The following is a 14,948-nucleotide window of genomic DNA, read 5'->3' on the forward strand; positions in this document are numbered from 1 at the left end:
TATGGTCCCAAATGAAAAATAATATTGAAATATGAAAGCTAGTCAAACAGACCTTTAATTTAATAATAGGCTTTTTTATCAATCTTATTTAAATGAGTGGGAAAAAAAGATTTTTTGAACTTCCCATATTACTGTTCAATAAAGTCAATCTAGTGCAGTTTTTTTTTTATCTTATTGCGTAAAACGATACATCTTAAAACATACATTTTGTACTTTTTCTATTTCCTAATGTTGAATTTACCCTTAGTATATGCTTCTACTTTTTTGTCATGGTGATTTTATGTGAAAGATAGCTTTTCCGGTAAATAAACGGAAATATTAAGAAAGGGCTGCAAAATGAAAAAAGCATAATACTTGTTAATCGAAATTAGTAAAAGCAAAAAAAAATTGGACAAAATAACTTATTTCACCAGTTGAACCCCCCCCCCCCCCCCGAAATATTCCATATGGGCTATTTCATAATGATGGCTTTTTGTTTTGTTGTGGCATACACTGACAAAATAAGTAATTCTATCTCATAACTTTGCTCGTCTATACACAAACAGAAGTAATTGTGTGCGTGTGTGAACTCTAGAATCACCTTCATCATCTGGTGTGACTGTTTGGAGGCTCTGTTGTTAGTAGCGGGTACAGTGTGGTCAAGGTGACTGTCCTCCGCAGATATACCATTACCAACACTCTCGTCCTCGCCGACTCCACCCGCAGACTGCACACGAGAAAACGGAGATAGATAGATACAGGAAATGTCCCGAATGGATTAAGGTTAAAAAATCATTATTATAAAATCAAATTAAATGACCATAATTCACAGAGCTTGTTAATCTTAGTATTTTTAACACTTTCTTAGAAGATTTGCTCTACAAAGTCTTCTGTCAGCCTATTGCATAGTTGCAGAAAGCCATATCTTTGGAAAATATGAGAAATTCAAAAGGATCAACAAATTCAACGGCCAGAAAATTTCTATAAAAATATTGCAAGGGGGAAATAAAATATAAAGAAAACGTTGTCAAAGGCCAAAAAGCACAAAATTTTAAAAATGATTTGAACTTTAAAACCATATCATAGATGCATAACAAAATTTACAAAAAACATCTATCAAAAACATAAAAAATTTACAGAGAAATTATTAAAGGCCTAATCATTTAAGCTAGGCTTGAAACTAAAATTTTAAACTGTTTAACCAAAAATATAAAAGGAAAAAGAAAAAGGTTTTGATCTATATTTATAAAACTGATTAAAATTATGTAATCCATAAACATTAAATACTAAATTTTGGGTGATCTTAATGTTACATTTAAAAGAATTTTATAAAATGAAATTGCATCCATACAACATTTATTTAATTTACCTAAAAAACAAAGAAATCAAAAAGATTGAAATATTAAAAAAACTATTTGATTTTAGATCAGAACTGGATCTTTAAAAGATAAAAGAATGGTTTTGAAAACAAGAATACTTTATTATTTTTCTTTACAGATTTTCAATTTTTTTCTAGTATCAGCTACAGACTTTTTATCTTTCCCTGTACTCTGTGATTTATGGCCAACATATACTTATTAGAGGACAGCATTAGGTCATGTCAGGGTTTAGAAACTTGATTGAATTCTTAAAGACCACATAATGAACCTTCTCTGAAATTTCAACAAACTATAAAGTCAAAATCATGGCTCTGAATTAAGTATTATGTCTACATCAAAGCAAAGCTTTTTATTTTGTGGGGGGAATTAACATTGGGTGGGGGGAGTAGGGAGTTAAATGGTGCATTAAGCTTGCTTAAATATTTTACACTATCAAAAATTTTTTTTGGAAGGTGGGTAAAACCACATGTTTTGGGTGTAAAATGTAAAAAAATTAACCTGGTTTTAAAAAAAAATAAAGTTTTGGCTTGTGTTATAATCAAACCATGGGTTAAAACCACATGTTTTGGGTGTAAAATGTAAAAAATCTAATGTGATTTTAAAAAATTAAATACATTATACATTGGCGCAAAGCTTTACAAATTATTTTTGGGGGTGGGGGATATTACAAAGACTAAGAAATTAACACACCTTTTAACTTTGTATTCTAATTTGGCTTGTGTTATAATCAAACTCTATGGATTTAAGATAAGGTTTCTGTACTCGAACATGACTTTATCCTGACGTCCAGTAATACATATACTATACTGAACTTCGTAACCTTATAGATTGCGGGACCTTTCCCATATCTATCAAAGCAGACACCAATTACACATAGATTGGATTTAGTAGGTTAGATCATTTTACACGAATATTTATTAAATATGTACCATGTCAATTATTAAAGCTAAGCTGAAGATAATAAGCTTTTTATCTTTTTTTCTGTATGCTTAATATCTATTCATCTTTGACAAATTTGACAGTAGGAACAGCTATTTCAGTATGTCAATTGAATGGGGTTGTTTTGATGATAATAACTAGCGCAACATTAGCTTTTTCACTATTTGCAATAAACTGAAACACTAAAAGCAAAAAAAAAATATATGAACTGGGTTTTTGTTTCACAAACTCAGTATGACAAATACAAACATCATATGATTAAAATCAATTTCATTAGCTGGATAAAATATTATATATAAATGCATAAAGCGTCCTTTTTATGTATAAAAGAAACAATTTGTTATTTGATTGTATGAGAACTTACATACCAAATGTAATAAAAAGCTTAAGCTGTTCAGAATGGTTTAATATATTCTGGGTGTCCAGAAAAAATATTTTGCTAGAACATTAAAAAACTTGATTTTATAGATATTGCCTTGAAAAGCGGGTAAATAGAAATAATATATTTTTAATATATTTCGAAAAAAATCACGTCTTTCTTTAATATTTTCTAAGATACTGTTGTATGTTTTATTTATCCTAAGAAAGTATGAATTTTGTTAAGGCATGAAAAAAAAAATTTCACGGAAGACTTAGCAATTTCAATATTTTCGTAAACAACTTTTTATCAACACATGATTTTAAGCTTTTTAAGAGCAATAACTTGTTATTTCAATCATGTCATAAATTTAATTTAGGAATTTGTGTTTTGGGAATATTTTTAGGGATCACCCCAAACATATGAAAAATTGTATATCAAAGAAAAACACATTTTGGTCGCTATGCTTTTCTGCATATTGGATTTGTCAGTCTATCGGTATGTTTGTATGATAGGTGATTAGCTTAGACCAATAAATAGACTCGTAAAACGAGTTAGTGTTTTAAAATACAGGGATTTATCAATGTCAAAAGAATAAATATAATGGTCTACATTAAAAAAAAAATTTACTATAGGTAGTAAATTTTCGCTACCATTAATTGAAATGGTCCTTGTCTGTGTTTACATTATGGAAAACCCTTGAAAAAAGATGCAAATATTTGTATGTATGGAAATGCGTGCATAAATACAAACATACATATTACACATCTTGTTTTATTGAAAGCGAAGCTTTCCTACATTTAAGTCAAGTCATTTTGACCATAACGAATAGCTGGTCTCGTTTGACATAATAAATCCCATAAGAGTAAAAAGCAACCGGTTCAGACCAATTTGAACAAATTATTTTTTTTTTCAGCTACTTAAAAAATTTGCTATTGGATTTTCTTATTTTCTTTTTTTTGTTTGTATAATTGTCTGATTTGTCAAGCTTCGTATTTGTGGATGTTGTCATACTTGTTGTATAGTCATACCTTACACAGAAAAAAATCGTAATACAAATGGACAAAATTGACTATTTGTCCTTAAAATATGCCTCAATGCTGTTAAGGTCAGTTTTTAAAGGATCGTTCAATCTTTTAATAAAAGTGACGTTTTTATTACAAAAAAAAATAAATGTGAAAGATTATTAAAGTACTTTAAGGTGAAACTCCAAATAAAACTTTTTCGTAAAAATGACAATTGAGAGAAAAAAAGACAAATACAAATAATTTAATAAAACTGAGCAATCTCTTTTGCATGCATTCTCATGATTATCATTTTTGTTTCCAGAATTGAATTGTCCCAATGCAAGGACAAAAAGAAAGCATAACTTTTCTTTTTGCTTTTTTATGTCTCAGTAATACTATTTGTCTTTTTTTCAGAAGTGAACTTCTCTAGTTTAATAGTTTAGTTAGGCTGATGGTTCCTTATATGAAAGGGTAAAAGATGTAATCTTAATTTCGTTTAAAAGTTAAATTGTCATAAATTCTCTGATTGCAAATAAAACTATAACATAATAACTTTTTTGCCTTTCCCATTTAATGAAAACTTTTAGCTGCCTTTTAATGAGACCTTCTCTCTTTTAATCATAATTATCTTTTACAGGTAAATATAAGTTTAATGTAATGAATATTCAAGCTGAACTGATTTCCATTTGATATCAACTAAATTTCACTTTTCAAACTTTTAACATAAAACTAGGCAAAATCCCTCCTTATATAAGTGGACCAAATATATTCCCAATCCTCCCGAGTAAAAATAAATACAAAAGAGAAGATTTTTCTGGAAAATTATAGTGATACAGGTTCAGTGAAAAACTGAGTAAACCTACTGGGTTATTTAGCCCAACAGATCAATTGCATATAGAAACGTGTTTTTTTTATTAACTACTTTACCAGTATCGCTTCGAAACCGATTATTATCAGATGGATTATAACCGGTTCTCAACTACACTGAAAAATTATGTCTAGCATCGTATTATATCCAGTTTTTCACGAAGATAAAAATGTACAATCTTAAGAATCAAATCAGTTTTTTTTATCCGCGGAAAGATGTTTATAATACGATGCCTGAAACAATTATTTCCAAAACCTCCAACCTAAAGATTCTGTGCTCCAACCCTAACCTCCAACGTAAGGTCTAGCCATGTTATTATCAGTCAATACAGATAAAGACCAATTTGTCCAACAAACCCTCATGATTTAACAGTTTACTTTAAGCTATAAAAAGGGGATTACGGTCTATTTGAAAATAATGGATTGTCTTGAGAACTGTGTAAAAACTTTTACAGCTCATAATGAAAATATTTTGTTGGCTGTAAATCTCGGCCTTGCTATGCGCCACTTTATACAAAAAAAAAAACTTGAGAAAAATACACTACAAATTTATTACCTATTTAAGGCAAAACAACAAGGACGATTACGCCCATTAGCAAAAAGGTTTGATATTAAATAATAAATTTTTATAAGATTATAGTTTAATTACAATTCCTTCATTTTTATAAAGTTTTTAAAAAAATATACATTTGAAGAGGAAAAAAAGAAAATATATGGGATTCTAATAAAAAAAAAGTTTTATAAGCACTAACATAGGTAAATTATAGAGTTTATTCGCTTAATTAAAAAAGATGAATAGATATCAAGCATACACGCTATTTCGCATTGTTTTTTTTATAGATTTAATTGCTTCTGAATTGCCTGATTATGTTAACGTATAGGTGACCATCTATGGAAGAAAGCCTAATTTAGTTTCAGGTAGAAAAATCCAGTATTTTTCAAGTGGAATAACAATAACACCAAATCTATTTTTGTAAAAATATGATCGATGTTTGGCTTTATAAGGCATAACCTAACCCAACTTAAGCTAGATATTACCAAGTTAATTTACATTGAAAAAAGGTTATAGTTGTTCTGTATAAAAAATAATGGAATTTACCATTTCTTAGAGATTACATACCCATGCAAGAAAATTTAAATGCATGCAGGTATGAGGTAGGTAGAACAAAAAGAAAATTCTTAAAAAACCCTAAAAAGCCTTAAAAATGATAGTATACTTTTTCAAGAATGAATTGTTTTGTAGAATGTGGTAAAGTGCACTTTAAAGCACATTATATCATCGGGGGATTAAAATTCTTTGCCATTTTTGCTTTTCATTTGAAATTTTATGGGCAAAAAAAACTTGCAAGAAGTTTTATTGAATTACTTTGGCGTATTTTTATTTGTTAAAAACATATAAAGCAATGTTTTAAAATACTTGGATTATTTATATGATAAGAAAGTTTTGAAAGGTCAATAATGATTTTAAAGAGGCAATATATTTAAGAGCCTATTAAACAGTTATCTAAAACATATTTCACTTTGGGAGTCAATGGTGCCTAGATTATTAAGAATTTTTAAACCGGACATAAACATTGTAAGTAATAAGATTTAGTATAAAATTAGCAAATAAAATACTTTTCAATCTATTGTCCGGTTTAAAAAATTCAATATATCCAAAAATCCAGGTATTAAAGAAACTGGCCATTCTTGTCTCATTCAGCATGCAATAAAAATGCAAACCAAATAACAATGACAGTCAAAAAGAAAACTTTTTTTTCATTCCAATGCTTTATCTAACATTTAGAAGAGAACAAAGATAATGTAGATTGTAGATAAGTATTATGTTTTCTACTTATAAGATAAATGCTTTATATCTTCTACATTACAACCACATAGATATTCCAGGCACGAATTAGTAATGGTAGTAAAGTATAAAAAGGATTAAAAACTGAGAGGCAAGACATACACAGACACTGTGTAAAGAATGTACATTATGTAAATGATTTGAAGAAAGAGTCATAGTTCTACCTGAGGTTTACGTCTCTCCAAGGGTTGATTTGCATCTCCATTGAACAGATTCTTTAAACCTAAAATTAGATTTGATTTAAAAGTGAATAATCCTTTTTATCACAGGATGACTGAGTCTGTTTTTTGTGTTCTCCTTTACAGTGAAGCTTCATATAGGTCATGGAAAGGTTTATAAGTCGCCTCTTTAAAAAAAACCTTAAACTTTTTTTACTTTTACTTTTTATAACTAAATTGTATAATGTAAAGTAAGGGGCGACTCTCCTTCCCCCCCTAAACTCAAGTACCTCTAGAGAACTCCAGGAAATAAGTAAGGCAATAACCTTAAAAATAGAGTAAATACAAGAATTAATATGTCTATTAGTAGCGTAACCATAAAACTGAATGAAATTAGAATAATTCTCCAGAAGTGATCAGCAAATATGATGTTAGAATGGCTATAAAGATGTGCACTTTCTTGTGTTTCATTTTACAAGGAGCACTGGAAAGATTAGCATTAACATTATTGGAGGATTTTTTCTCAATTTTTTGAGTTGATTTTTTACCCTTTGGTTTAATATTATGAGTGTTTTTACCTCAACAAAATAATAATATTTAGACAAAATTATATTATATATGGAATCGTTTTCATTATTTATAAATAAAAGTAATATAGGTGAAATATGTTTGTAATTTGTTGACAATATTCTTATTAGAGTGCAGGGCAGGTTTCAAAACTTCTGTTCACTTCACCCAACTTTACCTTTAACTTTTAACTTTGAACAATAGCAGTGTGGCTAATGAGACTTAGGTTTACTATACTAAGGATGTTATATAATCCTTTTCTAAAAGTAATTAATATTGTTTATTGAAGGATCTCACTAACCGCTGAACTAATACAGTTCTATTTTGAAATGTAGTTTCTTATAGGTAAAGGGAAGCTTCATATTATATTGGGGAAGGGTACAAAAGCCACCCTAGATAAATAGTCCTTTTTTAAAATTAAAATTAAAATCCCTAAATCAAAAGCCCCTGGAGGTCTCTAGGGCCGTAGCTGCTCGTTAATGATACAGTTATAATACTTTAATCCTTATTGAAAGAAGAATATTGCTAAAAAAAAGAATTCAGTTATTTATTCTTATTAAATTAACCACGTAAAAACTCAAAGCATTTTGTCCATATGAAATTTAAGTTTTCTTCACTTTATGTTTTTGAAAATACACTTCTGGCATAACATCTAAACATATGTTATGACTACATACTAATGTTGATATAAATATAACAGTCTTTAAAATTTAGGTTAAGGCATTAATAATTATCGCACCCTTCTGACAGTTCTTGTGGTAAAGCCTGAAAAGACTAAGCCCTCTTTTTATAAAAACAAGTTTCATAAACCAAACTAAATAGCTGAACTAATGTGTGTATGCACTAATTGTTTTCTCAGTTGCTTTTCAAATAAATACTTTCTTAGAAAAAAATGTTGGGGTATAAAAAGAGCCAAATATAGTTATATAATTTCAACAAATTTATTTTAATACAAAATATAAAAATCTTTTATAGGTTTCCCTATTGGCAAAAAAACGTTGGGACTTTTAAAGCAGCCGCTAGAAGGTAAAAAGATAAAACGTAGAAAACAGTAAAAGTGTCTAACTATGACGTCAAAAAAATTAACAATTACCCAATAATAAGCCAGTATTCACTGTGGTAAAATATATAGCGGCCTGTCATTGGTTAATTGTTAATTTTTTCTGACGTCATAGTTAGACACTTTTACTGTTTTCTAAAACGTAACTTATCCAGTCCAAGATTAAAGCACTTTGATATTATCAAAACGTTCGATGACAAAGGACTCAATTTCAGGAAATACTTTTTAAAAACGGACAGTGTTTTTTAATCTGCCTTTTGTCTTTCCCTTTCAGCCTAAACTTTATGACGCTTTATCGTTCTCTTTCAAGAAATCCTTTCTATCTTTTTTGAAGACATCTTCCTCGCGGCTGTGCAATTGGATGACAATGTCTGGTAGACCAATATGTACGCAAGAAAAAATTTACAACGGCTAATCTAATCACTATTAAAATACTGATTTTAAAGGTGTTTATTTCAAATTGCATTCTTCTTACATCTAATAAAAAAATTTTATTCTCAAAAAACAATAAGCCAAAAAGCTGTACAAAATATTACCTTCATCGATTGTCCTTCTAGGTTTTCTTCTTTTTTTGAGCAAAAGCAGAATTATTGCATACTCAATGAGAGCTCCTAAAAATAATTTGATTATATGTTTTGAAAGATGACGATTATAATCAAAACAGCTAAGATATGTTAGAAATACAGACAGAATGGATGTATTACTACTTGGAGAGTTCTTAGATAGGCTAGAAATCAACCTTATTAGACGTTCACTCAAAGCCCAAAAATAATGGACTTAAAAGTGTATTAAATTGTATATAAGACATATGCAGATATATTGATACCATTAATTTGCCTCTTAGATAAAAAAAAGTATGTTTTTTTAATATTTTTCTCTTGCTACAAATCAAATTTAAAATTTGAGTCACAAAAAATGCTAAACTAGTTTTTGCTCTAGAAGAATCATTTTTTGGAGTTAGAAAGTGCTTAATACCTCATTTTAATCGCCTGGCATTTCTTTATAATGTACAGGTAATGACTTGGTTGATTATAGAATAGTTGACTAAAAAATCGAGGTTTTGTGATAAACCCACTTTTGTTGTTGCTCCATAACTGATATTTTTTTTCTTAATTTTTTTGGCTGTAAAGAAGCTTTATATATTTATATGACATCCACCTAAATTTGATTTTTGATATATTATTTATAACATCAACAGAAGGAATTGAATTGTGGAAAAAAAATATCAATTTATATTTTACACTGTTATGGGGTATAGTCCTTTCCACGACATCCCTCCATAAGGAGCGATTCTTCGTATTTTTCACAGTAGCTTTTCTCCTATTTCTAGCCCCTGCGGGGGGCTCTAACCCTGCGGGGCCAATTACCTAACCCTGTGGGGCAATCACCTAACACAATATAACCTAACCTAACCTAAAATAACCTATAAAAAGCCATTTTAAAAATACGACTAATCGCCCCTTATGGAGGGATGTCGTGGAAAGGACTATACCCCTGTTATGCATTGTTCTTGTTCTTGTTTCTAAAAAATATTTATATTATTAAAAAGAGAATTATTTAACCCTTCTATAGGTATGTTTATCATTTTTCTAGGCTAAACATAACTATAATTACACCATTTTAAAGTTAAACATCATAACATATAAACTCACTTATTGAATTGGTCTGTATTATTAAGCTGCTAACCCTTAAAACAGCTGCATTTCATTATCCTATTATATAAAGTAGTAAGCTTTTTTGTCTGTAGCTTAAGATTTAGATAAGGTTTTAGGCTATTTTACTAATTTCCTTATTCTTTTAAATTCAGAGATCCTAGATCCTTAGAGCGCAGCTGCTAGTAAACAAACAAGGAAAACGATTCGTGAATAATTGATTTAATATTTTAATAACATTTTTAAAATTTGTTTAAGTGTTTATCCATGCCATGGTTAGCTCTTTTTGTTAATTCAGGCATGTTAGAATTAATCTTAAATGTTGGATGATGATTTTTGTAGCAGTTAGGTACTTAGCAACTTTACAATCATTACTTCATGTAAAGGGACGTCCAGGTGGGAGGGGGGGGGGGGGGCTGTAGGTGGTTAAGGGTTACTAATTAATTTGGGACAACCCCATAATTTTTAAATTTATAATTTTTAACCTTTGCCCCCCCCCCCAAAAAAAAATATAAAAACTTAAACATCCTTGCCTCTATGATATAAAGATTACCCCACAAAATGAACATGGTGGTGCCCAAATTTAGATATTTCCCCCAAATCAAAAAGCTTGGACGTCCTTGATTATGTAAGCTCATTTAAAACATACTGAAATCAATTTGTGTACAACGATTATCCTATTCATCTGTTTTTTAGTAGCAAAGATGCTCTATAATTCAAAATATCCCTCCGTCCGTTGTCTGTCCATTCATCTGTATGTCTGTCCATTGGTATGTCTGTCTGTTCATCTGTTCGTCTGTCAGAAAGGGGGATAAGGTGATTTTCTCGTCATCTATAAAAGATAGAAGGCTGAAATTTTCATGGATTGAATATTCTCTCTCTCTCTATCGATACTCCATATTTTCATCAAGTTTCATTAGGATTTTTCAATAAACAGGGGTGGGCTATATCAATTTCCTACATTTCAAGTTTTCATGATTTTCTCTACTCCTATTCAAGACAGATGGTTGAAATTTTCAGGGATTGAAAACTTTGATATTCTGCATAATTTTATCAAGTTTTATTGAGATTTACTTATTGGAGTCCTACCCCAAACGTAGGAGTCCTAAATGTTGGAGTGGACAAACGCAGGAGTCCCAAACATTGGAGTAAAACGTAGGAATGGGACAAACATCAGAGTGGACAAACGTCAAGGAGGACAAATGTTGGAGTGGACAAATGTTAGAGTGGACATTGCTTAAATAAAACCTAGGAGTGTCTGCTATTTTAATAATATGACAATTTTGAATCTTTTTATACCCCTGTCTATAAAATAATGACTATGGCCACAGTGCTTGGCCCCCTGGCCTAACCTAACCTAACTAAGAAAAGTAACTGGACGAAGGGGGGGAGGGGAGCTGGGTTTATATAAAAAAAATTCAAAATTGAAAGAAGAATTCAAAATTTAAAAAATAGTTTGCGACTCCTGCGTTTGTCCACTCCAACGTTTGTCCCACTCCTACGTTTGTTCCACTCTGACGTTGGGGACTCATGCGTTTGTCCACTCCAATGTTTTTTCACTCCTACGTTTGGGACTCCTACATTTGGCATGGAACCGATTATTGGTTGGGGTTCTAGTTTGATTCCTAGATTTTTAGGTTTTCCTGATTTTCTTTACTCCTATTCAAAAAATTTAAAGAGGCTGAGTTTATACCACCCATAATATATTAATGGGGGTGATTACCCCCATCCCCCCCAAAAATTACACTTTTAAAGGCACTCCCCCCCCTGGATATCTCTGCACTCTCCCTTGTAGTGACTAGGCCAACTTCATGGTCTCTGGAAGCCCATTCAGTTATGAGAAGTTCACATTATAAGAGCACTCTTATAGCATCCACTCTATCATAGACATCCAAGGGGGGAGGGTAAAGTGGCGATTACCCCCCCCAAACAAATTTTTCATTTACCCCCCCCCCTCATTTAAAATTTACCCGCACCCCCAACCATTTAGGAGGGGGTATTTACCCCACCCCAAAAAAACAATTTTGGGGGGGTAAATACCTCCCACAAAATAGAAATTTTTTTGCGCGCTTCACGTATTTACTAATTATTTAATTAAATTTAAATTTCTCGCCCTCAAAAATTTTACCCCAAGGGCAAATTTTGGGGTGGGTAAACAAAATTATCCCCCAAAAGCAAATTTTACCCCCCGGGTAAAAAATTTTTTTGGGGAAAAAAATTTGCAACGTGCTTCGTGCGCCATTTTCCCCCCCCTCCAACCGAATTACCCTCCCTTGCAAAAATTTTATCCCCCCCCCCCCAAAAAAAAGCTTGTATGTCTATGCTCTCTATTAGCATTACATGTGTAATGCATTATAGACAGACATAAAGATATTGTGAGGGATCCTACACTTAATAACACCTTGTTTTGCATGGTAAAAATGGTTCCAATAGTTCTTGATTTTGATATTTTTTTTAAAAATTACAATAACTTGAATATGATGGATGATGTTTAAAAAATGCTGAAATTATAGTTATATTTAGACTAGAAAAATGATAAACATACCTATAGAAGCATTAAATAATTCTCTTTTTAATTATAAAAATATTTTTTAGAAACAAGAACAAGAACAATGCATAGCAGTGTAAAATATAAATTGATATTTTTTTTCAATATTCTAAAACTATCCGGAACCTATAAGAAGCTTCCATAAAACAGAGAAGTCAATAGGTGCAAAATCTTAAGCTACAGACAAAAGAGCTTACTACTTTATATAATAGAATAATGAAATGCAGCTATTTTAAGGGTTGGCAGCTTAATAATACAGACCGATTCAATAAGTGAGTTTATATGTTATGATGTTTAACTTTAAAATGGTGTAATTATAGTTATATTTAGCCTAGAAAAATGATAAACATACCTATAGAAGCGTTAAATAATTCTCTTTTTAATAATATAAATATTTTTTAGAAACAAGAACAAGAACAATGCATAACAGTGTAAAATATAAATTGATATTTTTTTTCACAATTCAATTCCTTCTGTTGATGTTATAAATAATATATCAAAAATCAAATTTAGGTGGATGTTATATGAATATATAAAGCTTCTTTACAGCCAAAAAAATTAAGAAAAAAAATATCAGTTATGGAGCAACAACAAAAGTGGGTTTATCACAAAACCTCGATGTTTTAGTCAACTATTCTATAAACAACCAAGTCATTACCTGTACATTATAAAGCAATGCCAGGCGATTAAAATGAGGTATTAAGCACTTTCTAACTCCAAAAAATGATTCTTCTAGAGCAAAAATTAGTTTAGCATTTTTGGTGACTCAAATTTGAAATTTGATTTGTAGCAAGAGAAAAATATTAAAAAAACATACTTTTTTTTTATCTAATAGGCAAATTAATGGTATCAATATATCCGCAAATGTCTTATATACAGTTTAATACACTTTTAAGTCCATTATTTTTGGGCTTTGAGTGAACGTCTAATAAGGTTGATTTCTAGCCGATAACGATTTCTCCTATCCACCCCCTATACCCAATTTCCTTCCCTCTTACTTGATGAACGAACTTACCAATAATCTAGTTCTATGTTAGCAACCTAAATTAACGACTATTTCTTACCCTGTGAAAATATTCATGTATTTTCACAACCATTACAGGCACTCCTTAAAATTCACATAATTGTGCAACCAGAAACTTTTTAAAGACCAATGTTTTAGAAATCATTGAGACCAAACAAAAATTAAAATAAAAGTATGTTTTATATACATTTTTAAAGAAGTGAAAATAAGATTAATCGTGACATTGTGTGCGTGATATAAAAGTGAAGGGCTACAGAGCATTAAAATAGAAAACCGACACACCGACAAGAAAGATTATATACAAAATTTGACACAAAAAATTTTATACATCCATGTATTTTGTGTATGAAAGGTCAATTTGATGTTATGTTTGATATTATGTTTATATTACAAAACTCATAAATATTTAAATGAATTTTTCCTTTTTTGATAAAAAAACAAGGATGACAACATCTATAAAAGCAAAGCTCTGCAATGGGAGGACAAACGAACATTGTACTATGTTGTCCTAATAATCAGGATAATTATATCACATAAAAAATAGTTGTGAAAAATTAAAAATAACAAGGATGTCAACATCCATAAGTAGCAAAGCTTAAAAAGGATGAAGGGATATCAGGAAAAAATTTAATATAGAGCAGTAACATACAATAAACATGAAACTTGATAATATAGGGAAATCAAGAAACCTTTGAAATCACGCAACCTTAAACCTAAAAAATCTAGAAATCGATCTAGCACCGCAATTAATAGACAAATCTTAATGAAACTTGGTAGATAAAGGTAGAATATGAGCAAATTCAGTCCCTAATAATTTCAACCGTCAATCCTGAAAAAGAATAGAGAAAATAACGAAAACCTTAAAATCTAGGAATCTATCTAGCACCCCTATTTATTGACAAATCTAAATAAAACTTAGTGGAAATATGTAGAATGTAAAATTGATTAATCCCTGGAAATTTGAGCCCTCTGTCTTAAAAAGGAGTTGAGAAAATCATGAAAACGTAAAAATCTAGGAATCGATCTAGCACCCCAATTAACAGACAGATGGACAAAACAATGTAAATATTAGATGGACACATTTAATTGGAATCTTCACTAAAAATTTCAGACGTCTATCTTTTATAGGAGCTGAGAAAATCACGTTTCCCCCAAAACGTTTCTTACAGACATACGGACAGACGGATATTTTAACTTATAGAGTACCTTCGCTACTAAAAATGTTTTGAATGGAGGCCCTGACATTATTTTAACGATTATAGAGTTGATTCGCTTCCTAAAACGTACCCAACTGAAACTGAAGTTTGAAATCGATAAGACAGTTCAAACATGTCTAAATTTACGAAAAGAGCTAACCGTTCCGGACGTACAGACATACCGACCATAATTGTAGAAAATTCTTGCCTTAAAAACTGTTTTTCTGCTTTTATTTCCTTGTATTGTATAGAACATTATTGTACGTAGTTGTTGTAAACATAATAAACAACAAAAATAGATTTGATTTGTAATTTTTGCATTTCTGTGTAGCAGAGTGCTTCATTATAGTTCCCAGAAGTAATTTTTT

The 14,948-nt window shown here is 30.3% G+C and overlaps 1 protein-coding gene across 7 annotated transcripts in view; it reads right to left on the reverse strand.

Annotated features, from left to right (window-relative positions):
* The window catches only part of LOC145319078 (glycine receptor subunit alpha-1-like), an 85,862-nt gene that overhangs the window by 11,761 nt on the left and 59,153 nt on the right, over nt 1–14,948 (reverse strand). For 5 of the 7 annotated variants that reach the window (XM_080160953.1, XM_080160944.1, XM_080160929.1 and 2 more), the window contains 3 exons: nt 8,697–8,771; nt 6,540–6,598; nt 581–706 (listed from right to left, as the gene is read on the reverse strand). In XM_080160953.1, coding sequence (XP_080017079.1) covers nt 581–706; nt 6,540–6,598; nt 8,697–8,771 — 260 coding nt within the window. The remainder of the gene's footprint in view (nt 1–580; nt 707–6,539; nt 6,599–8,696; nt 8,772–14,948) is intronic. The other 2 variants (XM_080160965.1, XM_080160958.1) reach the window with 1 other exon arrangement.

The sequence above is a fragment of the Acartia tonsa genome, chromosome 1 (genome assembly GCF_053477335.1).
Source record: "Acartia tonsa isolate MP-2025a chromosome 1, ASM5347733v1, whole genome shotgun sequence".
NCBI lineage: Eukaryota > Metazoa > Arthropoda > Copepoda > Calanoida > Acartiidae > Acartia > Acartia tonsa.